The following is a 22,822-nucleotide window of genomic DNA, read 5'->3' as shown; positions in this document are numbered from 1 at the left end:
GAAGGATTTTAATCATTTTCCCTTGTTTGGCAACACACAAATTTTAGGAGGGGAGGGAAAATTTTTTAAAATTTCCCCTCCCCTCCCCTCCTCAACCTCCCCTCCAAAATTGGGAGGATTTGGAGGGAAAAGGCAATATTTTGTCATATTATGACCATTATGTTCATATTTTGTCATGTTGTGACCATTATGTTTATATTTTGTCATGTTGTGACTATTATGCCCACGCCTTAAATAAAATAAGAGCAAAATTGTCCATATTAAAATATTTTTCCCTCCCCTCCCCTCTTTTTTTATAAATCCAAACAAGGTGATATTAAAATCCTTCCACTCCCCTCCCCTCCCCTTCCCTCCATTAAAATCCCTCCCCTCCCCTTCCTCTCATTGAGCCAAACATACCCTAACACTCTAAACCAAATAGCTGAAGGAAGAATATGAAATCAAACAGATAATGGTGTTCTGTGAGTACTTAGCACCTTTTGATGTAATCCAACCATCATTGATCAGGTTGCCTCATTGCTATCCCTGTCCTTGGTGGAGTTTTACTTGGAAGTACTCTTCTAGTCCTAGGGAGAGAGAGAAGGTTTTTTCTTGGTCCTATTTATAAGTGATCTCATTAAATTTTTAATATGAATGTACTATTTTGTCCTTAGTTGTTATATTTTAAAAAAAAATTAATACAATTTAAGATTTTTATTAGTATGTCTGAAATATATTGGAGGAGTATATTCTTTAAGCCCAACCAATCCACTTTATGTGAAGTGTGAACATCACAGCAGAGATCATTAGGCTATGTAGTTAACCTTTTTAATTGGTAAGCTAAATATTCTTCTGGTTTTTAATGTCAAACTTAATTAACCAATTTGGATATATTAAGAATATTAATTAAATTATTAAATATGATGTTTTTTTTCCCCTAAAACACACTGAGCATTTTCATTAATTCTTTCCCTTCTTCTCTTATTTAATTATTGTTAAGAGAATATCAATATGGTGGATTTGACAAAAAAATTGATAAATATGTTAAATATGTATTACATACAAGACTAACATCGACTTCCCAATAGGTCCTATTTTGATAGGAAGAGTACCATATTAACCCTCCTTTTGAATTCTTTTGTATTTTTTTCCTCTCCTTCTTAGCTTTGTGTGTGTGTGTGTGTGTAAAATAAAAGATCATGATTTTTTTTCTAATTCAGTGACATAGCAGACCCCTCTTTTCATTTATCCTATGGCTGATGCAACATTCACTTGCATATTAGTAAGAAGGAAGCACTGGAGCAATTTCTTTTTTGCTTTGGATGCTTCTGGATAGGGTGTTCAAAATAGTCCCGTCCTGGCTAGCTTGTCCCAGTCTTTGATCATATTGGGATGGGACGGACTCATCTTGAAGTTTTTTGGAACGGGACAAACCAGAATAGGACAAAAAATAAGACTAGGACAGACGGGACATGGGACGAGATCTTCTTGTTTCGGTCTCATCGTGGCAGTAATATTTTTTTTTATTTTTTATCTTATAATTATTAAATGTTAAAAACACAATGTTTAGGTATGTGTAATATAAAATGTTTATATTTGTAGCTTTTAGCACATATGTAGTTGAATGGCTATTATTTAGGGGGTGTTTGGAAGCACCCAGAAATGCTTATCAAAAGCACTTTTCCGCAAAACGAGGCAAACTCTTTTACATATTTGTCTCGTATACCGTAAAAGCACTTTTAAAACCATGGTTTGGTTTTCATCCAAACACCCTTTTATTTAGAGCTCTTATAATTGCTTATGATTTTTGGAATGGTGAAAATGAATTTTGGAGTTATTGTGTTACCAATTATTATTATTTGGGTTTTTGTTTAGGATTGTTAAGCCCAAAAAAATTAAAATAAAATGAAATAAAAAGGTGCTTTCAAAAGGCAAAAGCCCAAAGAACTAGAAATAGAGAGGGGAAAAAAAATAAAAATCCATTGTAATAACCCAACTGTAAGCCAAAAATGTCTTAAAAAAAAAAAGCAAAAGGAAAATGGGACTGTCTCAACCAGGACTGGGATAGCAAGAGCAACGGGACAGGATCCCGCTTCTAGAGGAATTGAGGTGAATTTTAAGAAAAAGCATGAGCTGGTCTTCTTGAACCCTAAATGCAGGCCAAAGCCTTCCAAATAAAGGGGTTAGAGTACTTCAGTCCCAACAACAACAAAAAGTGGTTAGAGTGTGACCTGGGATCTATCATACCACGTTCAACATTGGCAAAATTATAATAAAATCCCACACAGGAAAATTAAATGCAAAAAATTCTTTTAAATTATCAATTTATTTTAAAGTCTTAAGAGACCTCATTGTAAAAAATTTTATTCATTTAATTATCAAATTATTTTTATGTTTTAACGTTTGTAATGACAACTGAAAGAACAGTTATTGACAATTTAAAATGTAATAATTAATAACTTTCATAGCAAGTACCTTAAAAAAAGATAATTTGATAATTAAAAAAATAAATTCTCTTGAAGTCTTTTAAAACTTCAGAATAATTTAATAATTTCAAAAGATTTTTTTGTATTTAATTCTCTTAAGTAGGATTCTATTGTAATTTTCCCTTCAACATTTCCAATTTTTTCCTCCATCCTACCAGAGCAACAAGCACCGTCTTCCCAGCTTGGTCCTTTTATTTTTGTTTAATACATTTAAATCTTTGATTTTACTTTTAAAAAAATTTGCTTGATTCAACCCTTAATTGCAATGTTTAATTTTGTCACTGATAAAGAGATTTAAAATTAAAAAAAAATTAAAAGAGCCAAAAGGCTACGAAGACACAAGGAGGAATGAGGAGACGGTGGTAAGTGTTCAAGTGGGATGGAGAGAAATTGAAAATGTTGAACAGAAAAGACTAGGATGATGTTGGTTTTGTTTGAATCAACGTTATAAAAGTGCTTATAAATATTTTCACGCAACTTGAGATAAAACTCCTCTCATATACTTATTTTGTATTTCATAAATCACGTTTGAAAAGCTACTATAAGTCATTCCAAACAAACTTGTTGTTTGTCAGATGATCTCAATAAACACCTAATGCGGATTGTATATGACCTGAGGTATGCTGCTTTAGATTTCGCAGCAAAATTGTTATCATCTAGGTCAGAACTTTTTGTTTCTCCTTCAACTCGTTGAAATTGCATGGTTGCTGAACTTGGCATGCTGTCTATTAGCATTCAGCAATGTCCGCTTTAACTTGATTCACTGATATTTATTTGTTGTAAAATGAGGTATTGTCACAAGTTGTTTATCAGTTAAATTTTAATTTACATAAGAATAATATATCCTGAAATAATAAATCATTTTTTTAATATTTCAATACCCCCGAGGATAGCAGGAATCTTGAACCAAGAAGCCTGGAAACCGAAAGAATTAGAAATACAAACCATCGATCCCCTCCTTTGTGTTCTCCGATGTCGGCGTGATTGTCAACTCCGACACCCATCACGCGGCTACCTACAGTGGGACTTCACCTTGTGATTGAGTATTCGTTAATTTTTTGCTATTGTAAGATCTGTTAATTGTTAATTGGAAACTGATTACTTAGCAAGAGCTTGACAGTGTTAAATATTTTCATTCCATTCCTTTGTGCTTCTAAGGAAGCTGTCGATATTTATCCCTCGAGATCGATGGTTCTAAGAACCCAGCTATTTCAGGCTCTTCTATTCGAAGTCAATAACTCAGATGCCAAACCCATTGAAAAAAGACAGTATCTATCGCAAACGAATAAATAGATATGGGAATGGGACATATCTGGAACCCGTTTCAATGTGACAGAGTCAGGCTGTTTTTGGATGAAACCAAATCATGATTTAGAAAAGTAATTCTGGAGAATAGATTTTAGAAAGAATAGATTTTATAAAAAAATGATTTTGAGAAGTAAGAGTGTTTGAATAATTGTTATCAGAAGCACTTTTTATATATACAAAGTAAAAAAAAAGACATAAGTTAATATAATAATTATAAAAAAATAAATTTTATGATATATTTTAATTTGAAGAAATAAAATTGTTAATAATATATTTTTTATTAATATAGTTAATAATACATAAGATAATATAATTAATAAATAATTTATATATATTTATAAAATATAAGATTAAATATGTTTATAAAAAAAATAACAAGATATATATTCTTTAGGCTCTCACACTCTCTCTTTTTTCTTCAAAAACAAAAAAATTTATTTTTTCTAAAGCAATGGTTTTGGGATAGTTTTGTTTTGGTTTCTGAGTAAGTGTTTGGATGATTTATTCCCAAACCTAATGGTTTGGGGGTGTCACCCAAACACAACCTCAGTATCCCGGCTCAGAAGACGAGTCTGATCTCATCATCGGACCTCTCTCTCTTTGCAACGATTAGAAGAGAAAGAGTGGAAAGCTAGGTTCATGCAATGATTTGATGTTCTTATAAGAACTCTATTTCTGCAGAAAGTAACAACAGATGAAACCGAAAACCAAGCAAATCTGATGAATAGGGATCAACGAGTTGTCGTTGAGGATGACAATGGATGATCCAGTATATCTCCTTAACCAAGGAAACACAGTAGAGATACGGCTTTTCTAGGGTTGGATCCCGATTCTCGGCTGTGATTTCCTTGATTAAGAAGATAGGAATGGATCAGAGATCTGAAGGAAAGGAGAAGACGTGAGACTCTGAAAATGGCAAAATGCCGTGTGATAACTGAGGAGCCAGCGGCCGGGTGAAAGTTGTGGGGTAAGTGAAATATATAGTGAAAGGGATGGTAAAATCCTAAGCCTAATATTTCATGGGCCAAAACCCCAAAAGGCCAATCAACCCAATTCAAAGATTCTGGAATTGAGTGATTTTACCAATATGCCATCGTGATGCTTCTCTCTCTCTTCTATGTCCCAACCATTATCGATTCTGGACTGGAACAACGCCCACGCGGACACGCCCATCCAGCTCTTGGCCTCGCGCGCGCCCACCCCCTCACGTCGACGCTACTCTTTCAGTCTTCCCTTTACAAGGAGCCACTGCTAGCCCCTAATCCCCAGGGTTCCGTCTCCTCAGTGTGCGAGAACATGTTTTTGCGTGTTTCTCTCGTCCTTTATCCTGGTACTTCGATGCCGTGACTCCTCAGTATAACACGACAATCCAATTGTTTTTTCATCTTGTAATAATTGAACTTCCGGATTCGCCATTGGCAATAGTGAGTTTTGATGGCGTAACTTTCCGATGTATAGCTCAAATTCGCGATTTTTGGGTGCTCTACATCAAAACATCAGCAGAACCTAAAAACTGAACCTGGGAAATGAGGAGGAAGTAGTTGAGTTGGAGCCTTCCTGTATCTTATTCCTCTTCTGTTTGGTGAAATCTACGGAAGTTTTAGTAATGACGTTGGGAATGCAACATACAAAACCGTTAAAAGTTGTTTTTATCCTTTTTCTTCCCAGACTTTTTGTTTCTCCCCCAATTATGAATTGCACAAATCATTGCTTTCAGATAGTTCTTTTCGTCCTTTCTTGATGGTTCTTCTTGAGAGCAAAATGAAGACACTTTGTTCACATCTTTCCTGTTTTTAACTTATTACCATTGCCATTCTATCTTCCATGAATTGTTTCGTTATGGTCTTCCATTTGGATCTTAGGGTTGGTATATGATTTGTTAACTAGTACTTGATACTTCTTACACCTACATTTAAATGAAATTGGTGGCATAATTGTGTACAAGTCTATTGGGAGTGGGGGAAATGGAAGCATGGATGGGTTTCACATGATTTTGCTCACTTCCGTTTATTAAATCAAATTAACCTGGTCTCTACATTCTTGTTTTCATTTGCTGCAGCTTTGATGTGCAAGATTGTAGCATAGCTTGAACTCTGGAGCAAGTGGGTCAATCTGCAACTCCTCTCAAATGGGCCTCATCCAGCTAGCACGAGTATCCAGAAGATTCACCATTACCAGCTTCGTCAACTCTCCAAATCTTTTCCCTGCTTCTAGTTCTCACTGTTGTTCTATTCCATCCATTCCTAGTTCCCTAGTTTCTGTAGGAAGTTCAATTTTCTATCAATATGTGAAACCCCTGGAGCAAAACACATTTGGATCTGTAAGAAATCATCCTTCTCTGGGCTACCACACGTCCATTAGTGATAGCATAATGCAAGGAGAAGCATTTTCTGAAGCCAAAGACATGAACCCAGATAATGTTAAAGGTCTCACAGCTGAATCGATATGTAAAATTTTATCAAGCAGACCTAGTTCTAGTGTTGAGGAGTCTCTCAGTAATATTTCAGTGGAGGTTTCACCAGAACTGGTAGTTGAGGTCTTAAAGAAGCTAAGCAATGCTGGTATTCTTGCACTATTGTTCTTTCGTTGGGCAGAGAAGCAAAAAGGGTTCAAATACAGTACAGAGAGCTACAACGCTTTGATTGAGGCATTGGGTAAGATTAAACAATTCAAGATGGTATGGAATATGGTTAATGACATGAAACATAAAAAGTTGTTGACTAAAGACACTTTTGCATTGGTTGCACGGAGATATGCAAGGGCTAGAAAAGCCAAAGAAGCAGTGGAGACATTTGAGAAGATGGAGCAGTTTGGGATGAAGCTGGAAGTTTCAGATTTTAATAGATTGATTGATGTTTTGAGCAAGTCAAGGTGTATTGAGAAAGCGCAAGAGTTATTTGACAAAATGAAGAAAAAAAGGTTTGCACCTGATGTCAAGTCCTACACAATATTGCTAGAAGGGTGGGGTCAGCAACAAAATTTGCTGAGGCTCAATGAGGTCTATCGGGAGATGAAGGATGAAGGTTTTGAGCCAGATATTGTTAGCTATGGCATTATCATCAGTGCATATTGTAAGGCTAGAAAATATGATGCAGCTATTGAGTTCTATCATGAGTTGGAAGCCAAAAATTTGAGGCCTACTCCCCATATATTCTGTACTTTGATTAATGGGTTGGGTTCTGATAAGAGATTGGATGAGGCTCTCAATTTTTTTGAAAAATTCAAGGCTAGTGGTTTTGCCCCAGAAGTACCAACCTATAATGCTGTCGTTGGGGCTTATTGCTGGTCAATGAAGATGTATGAGGCATACAGGATGATTGATGAAATGAAAAAATGTGGGGTTGGTCCAAATTCTCGAACATTTGACATAATTCTACATCACTTGATAAAGGCTCGAAAAACAAAGGAAGCTTTCTTAGTTTTCCAGAGAATGAGTAGTGACTCCAGTTGTGAGCCTACTGTGAGCACTTACGAGATCGTAGTGAGGATGTTTTGTAATGAAGAACGAGTTGATATGGCAATCAGAGTTTGGGATCAGATGAAGATTAAGGGTATTCTTCCCGGAATGCATATGTTTTCCACCTTAATCAATGCATTATGCCTTGAAAACAGATTAGACGACGCTTGCAGATACTTTCAAGAGATGTTGGATGTAGGCATTCGACCTCCTGGCCCAATGTTTAGTAACTTGAAACACGCTCTTCTTGATGGAGGCAGGGAGAATACAGCTAAACTATTGTCTCAACAGATTGATAAAATTAGGAAAACTCCTATCATTGGATGACGCTGGAATATACATCACAAGAATCCCAAGGGACGCCTAAGGTCATCTCATCCATCTGTACCAGTCATTGAGCTATTTTTGGTGTGTGATCCACTAAGGATCATTGCCTAGGTGGGCGGCCTCTGAGGAGGGCCAAAGGAAGAAGCTTTTCGGAAATTTGATCCGTTGTATCTTGCCAAACAACTGACCCTTCTCTTACATTTGCCTTTCCACTGAATACTTCAGCCGTTCTAACCTCCAAGTTGGTCACCCTAGAGATGAGTTCTCTTCCATTGTTTCCCATCTCCAATCACCATTGCATTACATGTTTTCTCCGGAAAATATCAGCTTTTGTGGTTTCTCTTCTGTTGACAACAGCTGAACTGCGGGTTATTATCACTGTTTGCATTCTGCATGGAATGAAGGTTCCATAAAGGCTCTGATCTCCATTGATATCTTCGGTAGATATATGGCAAATCGGTAGGGACTATAGTTCAGTAAGACCCTTTCCGGCGGCTGATAAATGAAATTAGAGGCTGATTGGCATGTTCAGATCTGACTTATAGCAGTGAAGTCAGCTCCTGCACACGGACTGGTTGGCAAAATCTCTTCTCCGTTAGTTCTTAATAGAAGATCTTATTTAATTTTTGTTTTGATCCTAAATATAAGATCCTAATCCATTTTGTCTCTCATATTTATTCATTTTTTTCCCAAATAATCATTCTAATAATGATAGTTCTAACAAACAAATTTGATTATTAGGAATATTTTAGAAAACACAACACATATTTATTACAAATAGCTAATTTAACTTATTTTCTTAATCTATTCAAATTAGTCAATTAAATCTTATATTTAGAACCAGAGATAGTATTACTTTCGATTCTTAATATAAGAGCTAATTGACTAATTTGAATAGATTAAAAAAAATTAGTTAAATTGGTTATGTGTAATAAATATATGTTTCTGTTAAAATATTATTGCTAATAAAATATATTGGATAGAACTACTATTATTATAAGGAATAATTAATCTCCAGGTCCTTATAGTTTCATATGATTTTTAATTAGGTTTCTATAAAAAAATTTTCTTCTTATCAGATTCTTTTACTTACACGTGTATTTAATTATGTCTCTTTATTTTTTTTATCAAGTTCTTATAATTTCACTTATTTTTTAATTAGTTTTTTTTAGTTTTAAAAAAATTATTTATTAACTTTATTCTTTAAACTTGATTTTATTTTTAAATTAATAATTAGATAATTAGATTAAATAATTAATATAATCATCTAGTAATTAATAATTAATCGGAATAATCAATTATACTTAACTATAAATTATTTATAATTATATTCTAATTTTAGAAAATTTTACTACTATAATTTGAATTTTATAGTAATAAAAATGAAAATTGAAAAATAAATAATATATACTTTTAACTAAAAATTTTAAAAAAATATTAATATAAGATTATTATAATAATTTATTATTTATAAAATAAAGAATAAAAATTATAAAGACCTAATTAAAAAAAGATAAAACAATAAGGATCTGATAAAAAGAAAAAAATTATAAGAACATGATTAAAAACATATGAAATTATAAAGACTTAATAAAAAGAAAAAGAAATCATAAGGACCTGATTACAAATAGGTCAAAACTATAAGGATTTGTATATTAATTATCTCTTATTATAAGGACTACTTAAAAAAATAAATAAATATAAATAATAAAATAAATTGGGTTTTTATATTTAAATTAAAATAAAAGTAAAATGAACTCGTATATCAAAAATTGGAGGTAGTATTATATTTTTAGTGTAATTTTGAACCTTTAAGTCAGAATTTGATAATTCAAATTAAAACTAATTAGAGATCCATCACTTAAGCCATTTGAGGATCGATCTTCAGTTCATAACGCCAAACCATTACCAATCTCCTAAAACCTGATCGAGGCAAAGGAAATCCAAAATATGGAATATAAGCAAAGAAAAGCATCAAATTGTGCATTTTACGGCACTCAAATTCCACTTTTACCCATCATAATATCTTATCTGGAAATCGACACGCGTCACTTAATGGCCGCTTAGCTTAGATGCCGTCTTGAAAAGCCGAACAAGGCTCCGACGAAACGATGTCGTTTCCGTCCTTCCCTGTACTCCTTTTTCCGTTTTTGGCATTTTCAGTTATCAGCAAGGAGGTTCAGCAGAGAACGTAGTTCCCTGCGAGACGAAAGGAAAAAGAGAAGCAATTACTGGAAGAACATAATGGTGGCTTTTGGCGGGAAAAAGTTGCGCCAAATGGTTTCAGGCTTCGGTGGTAACGGTCTCGGCCAGGTCCTCGCTGCTGTGGCAGTGACCGTCCTTGTCCGCCTCTTCTCTGGTCCCGGTCCCGTGTTGCCCCCAGAAACCGATAATGAGGACCAGGGAGATGGGGCGAATGATGATATTGATGAAGGGGAGAGCGAAGGTCCGGTTTCGGGCAAAGTTTTTCCGGTCACAATCCGGTGGAGCGACATCACCTGCTCTCTTTCTGATAAATCCACCAAGTCTGTGAGTTTTCTGTCTTCTTACTCTGACGCTTCGTGAATGCTCTGTTCAGTTGTTATGTTAGGAAATTGGAAATTACGGATATTACGTTTTATTTTATGAAGAGGACAGTTTGTAAGTTGAAATCATTCTTTACAATGGTAATTGTAATTTTAAATTGATAGGTGAGATTTTTGCTCAAAAATGTGAGCGGAGAAGCGAAGCCTGGAAGATTATTAGCTATAATGGGCCCGTCGGGTTCTGGAAAAACTACATTGCTCAATGTTCTTGCGGGTCAGCTAGCAGCATCTCCCCGGCTGCATCTGTCAGGCCTTTTGGAGTTCAATGGCAGGCCTAGTTCAAAGAGAAGTTATAAGTAGGCTTGTTAGCAACTTCTGTTTCCTGCTTTTTCTTGTGATTCCTTTATCTAAGGATAAGAGTTCTTATTTTTGTCATGGCTGTAGGTTTGCTTATGTGAGACAGGAGGATCTGTTTTTCTCGCAGCTCACAGTGCGAGAAACATTGTCTCTTGCTACAGACCTCCAGCTGCCTGGCATATCTTCCGCGGAAGAGAGGGATGAATATGTGAAAAATCTCTTGTTCAAGCTAGGATTGGTAAGATGCCCTCATATGTTGTAATTTTTAATGGGTTAAAGTGATCGCTGATTATTAACTATGGATGCTGTCTGTCTTCATATCATATATTTAAATAATTCTACTCTACTCCTATGGTACTCATATTTACCCGCTTTGGCAACTTGAATCCCTTTCTTCTGAAGGTCAGCTGCGCTGATACCATTGTCGGTGATGCCAAAGTTCGGGGAATTAGTGGTGGTGAAAAGAAACGCTTATCTTTGGCGTGTGAGCTTCTTGCAAGCCCGTCTGTTATATTTGCTGATGAACCAACTACCGGTAAGTATGCCTCTCCATTATTTGCCTAGCAACAGATCTGAGTTCTGCATATAATATAGCTTAATACGTGGCTAATATAATACCCTGTGGGCACTGCTCAATGTTTTTTATTTTTTTGAATTAAGTATACTGTAACATCATCTACGTAGGCACTGCTTCCTTGCTGCATTCAATTAATGTTTAACGTAATAATCTGAAGCTTATGCGTTAATGACTAAATGGCTTAACCATTCTCATAGCTTTTGACAAAATCTGAAGCTAAACTCCATTTTTTTTTTCCCTGGCAACAGAAGTTAAACTCCAAATTATAACTTGTTTTTGTTCTTTCATTCATCACTAATTTACTTGTGGTGCTTCCAGGACTTGATGCCTTTCAGGCTGAGAAAGTGGTGGAAACTCTCCAACACCTTGCACAAGATGGTCATACAGTAATTTGTTCTATTCATCAGCCAAGAGGTTCAGTGTATAACAAATTTGATGACATCGTCTTGCTAACTGAGGGTTCACTTGTTTATGCTGGCCCTGCGCGTGATGAACCATTGGCATACTTCTCAAAACTTGGGTTGTCATTCTAACCTTCTCTGTTTTATTCAATCGTACATTTTTCATAGGGGGGTGTCTTTTGAAAAGAAAATGTAATAATAATAATTTATGGATGTGGTGTCTGAGTTAATTTGGTCAGAAATTTAAATTTTACACTTTGCTGTATAGAGTTTTTGCTTGAAACTGATCATAATGTTGAGATAATTCACTTTTCTAGTTTGACTTCATGAATTTATACCAATTCTTGTAGTGAACTATTAAAATTACCATGATTCAGGTAACAAACCAGTGTGAGAAAAGTGAGGGTCTTCTTGTTTTTTTTTGGTCGAGCATTAATGGAAGTTACGCTTATGTAAGGGAAAAAATAATTTGCAAATGTTTCTATTTTGGCTTCAAGTTGAGAAAAATATTTTGCAATAGTGTGAATACTTGTTTTTCATTGTTTTTTTATTTGAGTTATACAAACCGTTGTTGCAAAAAAAAAAAAATGTAGAAGTGTTGTTTCTTTGGAGACACATGCTCCCTTTGACTTGTTCAATATTTTTTTGTTAATATTTTGACAGTGCATTGTTTATCTGTTCAAGTCAGCGTTACAGCTATACATCTTGTACAGTTAGTTCTGAACGGATGGTTGACTGTTGTTTATGTAACAGGTACCATTGCCCTGATCATGTGAATCCTGCTGAATTTTTGGCTGATCTTATATCCATTGACTACAGTTCTACTGAAAGTGTTTATTCCTCTCAGAAGAGAATTGATAGTCTTGTTGAGTCATTTTCTGAAAGACTTTCTACGATAATATATGCAACTCCAATTACCAAAGAAGTGCTTCACAAAAATGGAAAGAGAATTGGGATGAGAACTGTAGCTAAGAAGAAAGGAGGTTGGTGGAAACAGTTCTGGTTGCTCCTCAGGCGAGCATGGATGCAGGTCTGCCTATGTATTGACTTTCTGTGTAAAGTGCATGATAGGACCTGCATAGGATTATTTTTGCCTTGAAATAAAAGATTAATGAGGCTTGATCATGTCATTTGGCAAGACACGATTAGAAAGATGGCATAAGTATCAATTCTCCTTTTCACATCTTGTTTTATGATAAATCTGCTTCTTCTCCCACCTTACCTTTGGTTTCAACATCAGTTATTTTCTTCATGTCTTCATCCCTGATTAACCTGGCTATGAATCAAAATTCTAGATATGCATATAATTAATTGATTCGGTCTTTCTCATGTAAGTAGAGTGGAACTTATGTTTCTTATTTTCTTTGAAAATTCTAATGGTTGACTAGGCTTCCCGTGATGGACCAACAAACAAAGTTCGAGCAAGGATGTCAATTGCCTCAGCTGTTATTTTTGGTTCGGTTTTCTGGAGAATGGGGAGATCTCAGACTTCAATACAAGACAGAATGGGATTGCTGCAGGTTGTTTGGTTGTTTTTGTTCTTTCATTCCTATTTCCTGATTGGCTGCTAATCTACAGGGCAGAGGGACTTTGAAATTTTTCAATGCATTTTTGTCTGTTAGTCTACATGATTCCATTGGGTGTATGTCTTTAAATTTTGGTGGGACTTCTGCAAACTTACGAGAGAGTTTGGCAACCATGAGTACGAACTATTAAATTGAGCAGGCACAAATTGTATCCATAATTTTGATAGTCACTAGAATTACAGTATCTCTGGAATCTGCATTAGGTTTGCCTTTTCGTGCTCCTCACATGATTGGCATTCACAGGTTGCTGCAATAAACACAGCTATGGCTGCTCTTACAAAGACTGTTGGGGTGTTTCCAAAGGAGCGGACAATTGTAGATAGAGAACGTGCAAAAGGCTCCTATTCATTGGGTCCTTATCTGTTTTCAAAATTGCTCGCTGAGATTCCTATTGGAGCAGCTTTTCCACTGATGTTTGGTTCTGTTTTGTACCCTATGGCGCGTCTCCATCCTACATTACTGAGGTCAGTTACCCAAGTCAATCATTATGATCAACAATTGCAATGTCACTTTTTTCTTTGAATTTTTTGACTGTAGATTGCAAATTTCTTTGCCTCTGATATCATGAGAAAACAGAGCACTATGTATGGCAAAATTCTGTAGTGGTCTCTGGACAGGATTGTCAAAATAACATGTTTCCTTTATAGGGGCTGTAATGAATTTTAGAGGGGATAAATGACTTTGCTAAGATTACTAGATATAGGTCTTGTTTGTAGCATAGAGTTTGAAATGAGTCGCATTGTTTATTGATTTGTTATAAATGCAAATGATTTAAATGTTAATAATATGCTTCTCTTATCTCTTGAAAAGCATAGACGAATATATCCTGACACCCACAAAAACATGCCTTCTCCCTTGGTCCCTGCCTCTGTTTACCCTTTGGATGGGATGATTTGTGCAAAGTGTTTTCAAAAAAATTATCTCAAGTATTACTGACTAGGCTTGACATTCCAGATTTGGGAAATTCTGTGGCATAGTCACTGTGGAATCTTTTGCTGCATCTGCGATGGGTCTTACTGTTGGAGCAATGGTTCCAACCACTGAAGCAGCCATGGCAGTTGGCCCCTCGCTTATGACTGTTTTTATTGTATTTGGAGGCTATTATGTCAATCCTGAAAATACTCCAATCATCTTCCGCTGGATTCCTCGCATTTCGCTCATTCGATGGTATGCAGAATCCTAATTTTTAGTAATTAAAAGTTTTCCAATAATGTAACCTGTACAAGGAAGCTCTCTCGCGCTAAAGAATACTCCAAGATGAATATGGTTTCCTTTACTTAGGCACTGATGAAATTGGTTCGTGTATTCTTTCAGGGCTTTTCAGGGACTCTGCATCAATGAATTTAGTGGTCTTCAATTTGAACATCATAATCCATTTGATATTCAAACGGGAGAACAGGTGAGGAAGGAGCCTTTTTTTTTTTTTTCGAAGAAAAATTTCCAACTAAGGGCTAATTCAATACAACTGCTTAAAAGTGGATGGTTTCTGCAAATAGTCCGCCCCAAATTATATCTTGCTTATTGTAAGCTATCAACAACACTGATTCTATCCAACAGAATCAGTTATTTGCCATGAAGTACCATTGCTTGGAAAGCTGTATCATGTTTGATACGTTATGATTACGACACTATAATTTGAATTTAAACTCTATATCTTGTGCTGTTGTAGTCATGTGTCCATATTTTTATCTGTATCAATCATCTTAGTTTATCTAGTTTTCGCATAGTCTAAAAACACTTCTAATAGAGATTGTTAGTTTGTTGTCTTGCTTTCCTGATCCGCGCTCTCTTACTCGCAGGCACTGGAGCGCATATCCTTTGGAGGAAGCAAAATTAGGGATACAGTGGTCGCACAAAGCAAGATACTCTTATTTTGGTACTGCACCACCTACCTTCTCCTTGAGAAGAACAAGCCTAAGTACCAGCAACTTGAGCCATCTGCACTCGACCACGACAAATCACACTCAAAACTTGAGGAGCTTAATCCTGAACAAGAAGGTCATCCACTTGAAAATCAACCAGTGAAGCAGGTTGATTCAAATCAACCTGATCCTGTTGGACCTTTCATCTTAGAAGGTTTGTAGTCAGTTGGGTTGCTGGGCACTAGTACTGTTCTTGTCAGATTTCAACTCAACTATCATATATTGATTTATCTCGTACAGGTGCTGAGTAAGTAAAGAGGGAGATCTTTGCAAAGGATGACCTTCTCAGTCCTGACTTTACAAGCCAATAAGCTCTTTGTTTCCTTATAGAACAGGGCCTTGATCATGATGTGATTAGGTACACCCTTCGCAGATTAGAAATGCCATTGGGGACAACATTCGATGTGATGAATGTATAGTGGATCTACTTAGGATGTGTTGAATATAGCAGCAAGTTGTCATAGGTGTAAAACATAGCGTTTTGTTGCTGTGCTGCGGTTTCAAGTTTCAACGGCAAATTTGAACAAATCTGCATGGTTCCGATTCTCCCTCCCTCTTCCATTTAAATGTGCATAATTTTTAAAATACTACCTCCGGAAATGAGACTACAAATGAGATATTATAATTAGGAGTGGATATAAAATAAAATTAAGATATAAAATTTGGATAGTAAATGTAAGAGAATCAGATCTGCTGCCAAATGCTTGGTCGTGAATTCCTTGTAGGTATAAACCATCCGCAGTATGTTCCTACGACTGCAAATGGGTTCGTTGACTTCGTTCATGTCAAATTCTTTGCGATTGAACGTGATTGCATTTGGTAATGTGTGATTTATTTCCCTAAATTAAAGCGCGGAATTTGGATTTACCCTATATTTATAGTTGGATGGGAAAAACATTAGGAGGGAAAGAATATTAATTAAGGGGGAGAACTCTCAAAAAGAAAATAAAAATGGTAGAGGCAGAATAAATTTTAAATAAAATTGATTTTATAATTATGATTTCAAGAATAGATTTGGTTGTAACGTATTTATAAAATTGATTTGCAAGATTAATTTTGAGTATCATTCAAAAGCAAAATTAAAAAGTCAAAATTATGGTTTTCTTAAAAAATACAAAGACTTGGTGCTTTGGTCGGCGATCACATAATTTTAATGAGCGTGAGCGACGGATAGGAGAGAGATGAAGCATCCACATCCATTATTAATATAGTTGCAATTATTACAGATAAAAATTCAAAATTAATTAAGATATTTCACTTTTCCATTAAATGTGTGTCTCATTTATTCAACGACTTTTCAAATTTAGAAAATTCTTCTAGAGCACTTCTGAGATTTTCTCCTCTCCTTTCATATTGTTTTTCACCGATACACTTCTTTTATTGGTGAAGGCAGAATGGATAAATTTAAAGGCCCCCGCCGCCGCATTGCTGGAGCGACGTGGTCGGTTGCGGGGTTCTTGCATATTTTCTAGAAGTTATAACCGTGTAACATGATGTGAAGTTTGAGACCTGACTTAGCTATGTGAATGACAAATAATACTTTATTCAAAATGAACCTTCTTCTCATTCTGCAGTGTAAACTAAATTGTATTACAAAATGAGTCTTATGTTTAGGACGGAATAGAATAATTAAAAATGAATGGACATGAAGATGTGCTTGGTCAGCCCCAGCAAATGAAGCACAGAGAGAGACATTGAAACCGAACAGCTCAAAAGAACCAAAAGCAGAATGGCAAGAGCCAAACAAGGCCTTGTTTCCATCAAGACAGTCTGCAACAACCCCACAGCTTCACATATATCAGAACCATAATTCTGTTCCCAGTACCTTGTCTCCCACTCCATAATCCTCCAACCTCTTCCACTACTCTCCTTCTTCTTCATCTTCATCTGTGTCTCTTGAATTCGCAGGCGAAGAACGATCATGCTTTCGTCCACCAGCTTCCCATCGTAATGTTGGCCGTAAGAGTCCCTGTTTGACGCAGACGCAATGAAGCTTCTTGGTGCAGTCATCACATAATTACTGGTAGTAGTGATGAAGAACTTGTTTGGAAAAAGTCTTGTTGGGCCCAAACAAAGAGAAGAAGCACAAGCAGATGGTGCCATCTTTTTCAACAATGGAAGAAGAAGCAGTGCTATAAATGTGTGTGTGTGTGTGTAGGATTTCATATATATAGGCAGCAGCAATATATAAGTCAGTAAGTTCGGCTGATGATATTCATAGATTCTTTTTTTTTTTAACAATATAGTCTAAGTGAGTTAGATCTCGAGAACCCATCAGACTTTTAAGTTCAGAGAAGCTTATGGAGGTACTTACATATCGCCCACCAATAAAGTCTTCATATCGGCATCGGAATTCAAACTTACCACCTTATACTTTATGAGCCGACTCCTTACCAACTGGATCAACTCTTATTGGTATATTGGTAGATTCTATATGCATTGCATGGCATAAAAAGTCCAATGTTTAAATGAATAACGTGCTGTGTTGGGTTGACGCGTAGGGGCATGAAAGAGGGATGATAAATGAAGGAAAAGAGTGTGGAGGTGGCCGCCCCATATCCTAACTATAATCTGAAGCTTCGCTGGTTTAACTGAATGTTGAAATTTTCTCCGGCGGTGTCCGTGTAGATGACGTTTCTTAATTTCTCAGAAACTTGGAAGGCGGCTCCAATTGCACGTGTTTTCTTTCTTTATATAATATTTATAGTATATATGCATGTTACTATAAAAAGTAAACACACCCCCCCCAACCAAAAAAAAAAAAGCCCTCTTACATGAAACGGATGTAAATATTTTTTTAATTGGCGAATACCGAAAGGAAATGTTCAAAATGACAACTATTTCTTTAAAAAAAATCAAGTCAGAAGAATTATGGGAAAATTGCTGAGAATTTTCCAATTAAAAATTTTATCCGCAAAGCTACTTGAAATTTGCAGGTTTTTGGGCAAATTTCATTTATTTTCAGCAAATGTAACTTTTTTTCAATTGTATGTAATATATCTTTAATTAATCTTTATATAACTAGATCTAAATCACTTTTGTTTTGAATAATATTGAATATAATTTAAGATAAATTATATGTAGTTGGAGAAGAGTTGCAAAGGCTCTTGTAGGGGGGAGCAGTGGGAACTTTTTTGCAATAGGCAAAAGCCTGAAGGGGCAATGTTGCCTAGAGGTAGAAGGCCTATGCATGGGTTGTTAATTTCTTTTCTCAGAGAAGAAGGAAAGATAGTGTACAAGGATCAGGGGTTGGTCTAAGTGGTAAGCGGCTTGGTATTGCTTAAGCAAGGTCTCGAGTTCGAGCCTCAGTGTATGCAGAAATCCCTATTGAGAGACTCACCTACCACAGCCAGGTACGCGACGCGGGTCAGATCTAGATGTAGTCGGAACAAAACTCCGGTGAACTGGGTGGGCAACCAAAAAAAAAAAGATGGTGTACAGGGAATAAGTATCAGCTAATTCTATACTAATAGTTACAGTGAGATAAAAGATACAATCTAGCATTATCCGAAATGATTGGACAGACGATGAAAACTACCAAACTAGAATATAATAGGTGCAAAGGGATTTCAGGGGGAGTTATTGCAATGCTATGAACTTGTAAATGAAGAACAAATTGAAGAAATAACCTTAAATTTTATGTTTTCAAATTAAATCACTAAAATGAATTGCACCTTAAAGGCCTAAAAATTGGAGATATCTTTCGACAATAAAAATTTTAAGAAGATTTTCAGTAATTTTTTTTGACTACAAAGATCTCTCAGTATTGAGAACATAGTTGACTTAATGTTACTTAGTTAAGTCGAATCAAGTCAAACAAACTAAACGTATCCCAAATGTTATGATATGATCGAGCTAGCTTTTATTGCTCCAATGGATCACTCTTGTATACTTCATAAAAATAACTTATTTGTAATTAACTTTTTTTTTGCCAAAATTATTTGTAATTAACTTAGAACGCAGTTTTTAGGCCAACAGAAGATAGGTTATTGACTGGAATAGATTTAAAGCAACCTAAAAAACCGTTAAATTCCTTTATTAAATAAAGAAATAAAAAAGTACCACTCAAAATCCTTAATATAGGACCCATTATTGAGTTGATTTTGGTCCTAAATATAAAACCAATTTTCATATTTATCAGTTTTCTCTAAATTATCCTTATAAATACTTCATCAACCATAATCAAGTAAAAGAGGAAGAGGGGGTATTAAGAAAATGATTATGATGTTTTAGGAAAACATGTCATATTTTTTATAATTAACTAACTTACCTAACTTCTTTAATCTAATTAAATTAGTTAAATGGGTCTTATGTTAAAGATCGGAGTAATTCAAAATAAACAGTATATTTAAATGCTTGTACGGTTAAGATGAAGAGGATCTGATTAATATCATTATTAGTCTAGCGCCGTCCTTTGTCAGGTAAGGCCTACCTTGTCGGCAACAGTTGCCCGCACCAGACCGTCACTCTGTTCTGGGTAATGTTCTCCTCCTGCGCACATGAACCTATAATTTGCAACCATCGTCGTTTTAATTTTGGATAATTTCAATTTCTTTTTGCGCGAGTTATATAATTGAGAACGTGAGATAATGTAGTAAATATAACTATTATATAGTCATGCATCATTCTTTCAAACTTATATTTAATTAACTTATAAAAAAATAGACACATATTCTCATATATCCTTCTTTATTGGGGTTTAGGGTCATCTTAATTTAATATATTTATTATGAATGTATTATTTAGATGAGGCAAAGAAATATCAATAAAATTCTTTTTGTTTTTTGGTATGATGAAATTTTAGTATCCAAATTACCTGAAAATTTCAGATTAAAACGCTTCATGAATTGATAATACTAAAGAGATAACAATAATAAGTTTTAAAATTTAAATAATAAAATAATGGCATCGTAGGAAATCTTTCAAAATAAAATTAAAAAAATTCAAATAATATAATATAAATTTTAAATATTGTTATATTTATTATATGATAGCTTACTAAAATTTCATATTCCAAGTTTTTACGATAACCAAATATGATTTGGATTCGGCTCTACTCATTTATTCAAGGAGAGGAGTGAACTAATAATCAATGGCAAAGGGAATTGATAGGAGTTATCAGTTATGATCCCCTGTTTATTAAACTTTAGTTTTTACTTTATTTTTTATGGGTAAATGTGTAAATTTATTTTGAAAGTTTTTACTCTGAAAAAGTTTTATATTTTCCTGTCCCAAATATATATATGCTTTTCAATCTTGAGTTCTTGACCTTTTAATAATCAAATCATGACTCCCTCCTTGATAAATATTGATAAACCTAAGCACCTCATTAAGGAGACTTTTTCAATTATGTGCATTTTATTCAATGAGAAGAAGACCTAAAAAATAATAGTAGTTGCAAAAATCTACAAAAAAAGGTTATATTTCATATTAATTTTTTATAAAAATTTATAAAAGTAAATACTTTCAAGAAAACATGAGATAATATTGTTTTGTCATTTTTATTTAATGAAAGGAATTCAAACACTTACACGCAATCTCATACTTAAATAATACTAATAATAACATGTTACTTTGTAAAAAGAAAAAACATTATAAAAATGGATTAAGATACAGATTTATCCTATGAATTTTTATTAAGAATGTTGAGCACCAAAAGTTTTGTTGAGTGTAAATTTGCTTTAAAAATTTAAAATCATAGTAATATTATCTCTAATCATTAAAAAACTAATATTGATTGTTAAAATATTGATATAGACTAAATTCTCCCTCATTCCTCTCAGTTCCTGATTCGAATTCGAGGCCGAGCCTGTATCGGAGGAAAACCAGCGTCCTGGCGTGGAGGAGAGAGCGGCGGATCAGAATTTTGGCGGGAGAATGGTGGACGAGAGCATGATCATTCTGAGGAAGAGAATCCATGAGATGAAGATGATGAGAAGAACTACGAGCCGCCGGAAGATTGGATGGACTGGGAGAAGCGTTACTACACGAGCTATGACTCCATGATTTGCGAGGCACTGGGAGTGCTGCAGACGCAGTTGATGAACACGAGGCCGAGCTTGGCCCTGGGGATGATTGCCTTGCTTGCCATGAGTGTGCTACTTCGTCGGCTTTTCTTTTGTACCATCTGGTGGAGCTGTGTAAGCAGATTTTGGGAGGGATTCATCTTTCTTAATTTCTATTAATTCATTGGACTTGAGGAAACCATCTATGTGTATATAGTGAAAGCAAGAATTCCGATTTGTTGCTTTATGTTAGGGCTAGGGTGATCTGGGGGAAATTTTTTGGTACCCAGAATCTATACATGTTTGTGATATATACAGCATACAGAGCATTCGTTGTTGTGATTGATCAGGTAATGCTCAGTTTCATTAAGTTGATGTTCTTCTCTCTCTTTACTATGTAAATAGAGGATTAACTAAACAAATTGATGTTTCATTTTATCAAAAGTAATCAATCAAATTGTTGTTCTTCTCCTCTGTTTTAAATCATTCTGTAAACCATTGCTCATATATAATGGACTCTGTCTTGAATAATTTTATTGGGACCTGTAGTTGCTGCACATGGGTTTCTCAGTTTTTTAAGGAGCTGACAGATAGAAGACGCTGATTCCACATTTTATGTTCTTTCTCTTCTCTTTTGACATATGGTAATTGTGTATTCATAAGATCCACTGGATTTTATCATTTTCTTCATATAATGCTCATGTACTTAGGCTCATGAATTTCTCCGAATTAAAAACTGTCAAAACGGTGATTTACTTGACTCCATTAAGATATATATTTCAACCCACATGTAGCAAATCATTAATATTCATACACAGCAAATGTATAGACAGAAGAAGAAAGTAGAAATTTGAAGAGAGGAAACCTTTTTCGGAAGAGAAATTCTATGTTCCCTTATGTGTGCGCGCGCACTCCTTTAGATATAGGAATTAGGACCCATTAGTTTACAGTTTTCGTGATGGACAATCTGTTTCCTTTCCCCAACAGTGCATTTAATCTTTTTTTTTTGTTTTGCCTCCATATAAAGCATTTAATTGTTAATATTAGAAAAATTATATTGGGTTTGGGGCCCATTAATTCATCATAAGTGGACATTAAAACCCAACAAAAATGAACATATACCCTTTCAGCGGCAAATATTCAACACAACTGGACGAGGACAATTCTAGCAGAAACCACTAGTTGATCACCAAGGTTTGAGTTCATACTCACATTTAGTGTCCGACAATATTTTGAACGGGATTGTCTCTAATAAAAAAAATACCTGTACTTATCAAAAATCATTTAGATTATACTTCTTTGGTTCTATTTATAAGGTAGAGAAATAAGATTTTTTGGTCTTATTATAGGACACTGAAAGAAATTTTTATATAGATGTACAATTTTAACCCTCATTTTGTTATTGTGTTGATTTTGTTTTACATAAGGTATAATGTATATTAAATAGAGTTAAAGTTGGAAATTTATTAAATTTTAATGAGAATAAATGAAGTTCAAGATTTTTCTTCGTTTGTGTGAAACATGCTGAAAATACCTTATAAATAAACCAGAGAAGTATCTAAAAGATCAAGACTTCAATGCTCCTCTCTCCAAAACTAGTTTCCGGATATCTCTTGGGAATAACCAAATAAAGGAAGGATAGACAACTTATTTGAATGGCTGTTTGGCTTTCACCTAAAATTGAGTTTTTGTAATTTTTGAGACAAAGCTATTTTTACAGTTATATTCCCCCCCCCCTTTTGTTTTTTGTTTTTTTTAGTTCATTTTTTCTCCCCCAAAAGAAGCTGGTTTAGTGTCATCCTCGTGATGCTGTTTGGTGGATGATTTGGATAGCTTGTCTTCTTTTTTCCCCCTTATCTACGTGGTGGGGTTTGTCCTTCCGTTGCCCTTTT

General features: G+C 34.9%; 2 protein-coding genes and 1 long non-coding RNA gene across 3 annotated transcripts; 2 read left to right on the top strand and 1 right to left on the bottom strand.

Moving 5' to 3' along the window:
- The first annotated feature begins 5,833 nt into the window (after positions 1–5,833).
- On the top strand, positions 5,834–8,152 carry LOC114746826 (pentatricopeptide repeat-containing protein At1g71060, mitochondrial-like). Its single transcript, XM_028935109.1, has one exon. The coding sequence runs from the start codon at positions 5,902–5,904 to the stop codon at positions 7,555–7,557; it is 1,656 nt and encodes a 551-aa protein (XP_028790942.1). The 5' UTR covers positions 5,834–5,901; the 3' UTR covers positions 7,558–8,152.
- A 1,569-nt stretch (positions 8,153–9,721) lies between these two features.
- Positions 9,722–15,471, top strand: LOC114746846 (ABC transporter G family member 7-like). The gene is made up of 12 exons (XM_028935132.1): positions 9,722–10,086; positions 10,248–10,438; positions 10,527–10,677; positions 10,842–10,974; positions 11,335–11,536; positions 12,171–12,447; positions 12,806–12,937; positions 13,247–13,467; positions 13,958–14,170; positions 14,318–14,402; positions 14,803–15,079; positions 15,166–15,471. The coding sequence occupies exons 1-12, from the start codon at positions 9,802–9,804 to the stop codon at positions 15,174–15,176; spliced, it is 2,178 nt and encodes a 725-aa protein (XP_028790965.1). The 5' UTR covers positions 9,722–9,801; the 3' UTR covers positions 15,177–15,471.
- Positions 15,472–18,206: 2,735 nt separating this feature from the next.
- Positions 18,207–21,456, bottom strand: LOC114746845 (uncharacterized). Its single transcript, XR_003740316.1, has 3 exons — positions 21,050–21,456; positions 18,420–18,422; positions 18,207–18,216 (listed from the first exon to the last, which is right to left on the bottom strand). It is a non-coding gene; the product is annotated as an uncharacterized LOC114746845 (long non-coding RNA).
- Between the last annotated feature and the right edge of the window lie 1,366 nt (positions 21,457–22,822).

Source organism: Neltuma alba, unplaced genomic scaffold, assembly GCF_004799145.2.
Source record: "Neltuma alba isolate B1F8T4 unplaced genomic scaffold, ASM479914v2 tig00005117_pilon, whole genome shotgun sequence".
Taxonomy (NCBI): domain Eukaryota; kingdom Viridiplantae; phylum Streptophyta; class Magnoliopsida; order Fabales; family Fabaceae; genus Neltuma; species Neltuma alba.
This window is presented reverse-complemented; position numbering and strand designations above follow the sequence as displayed.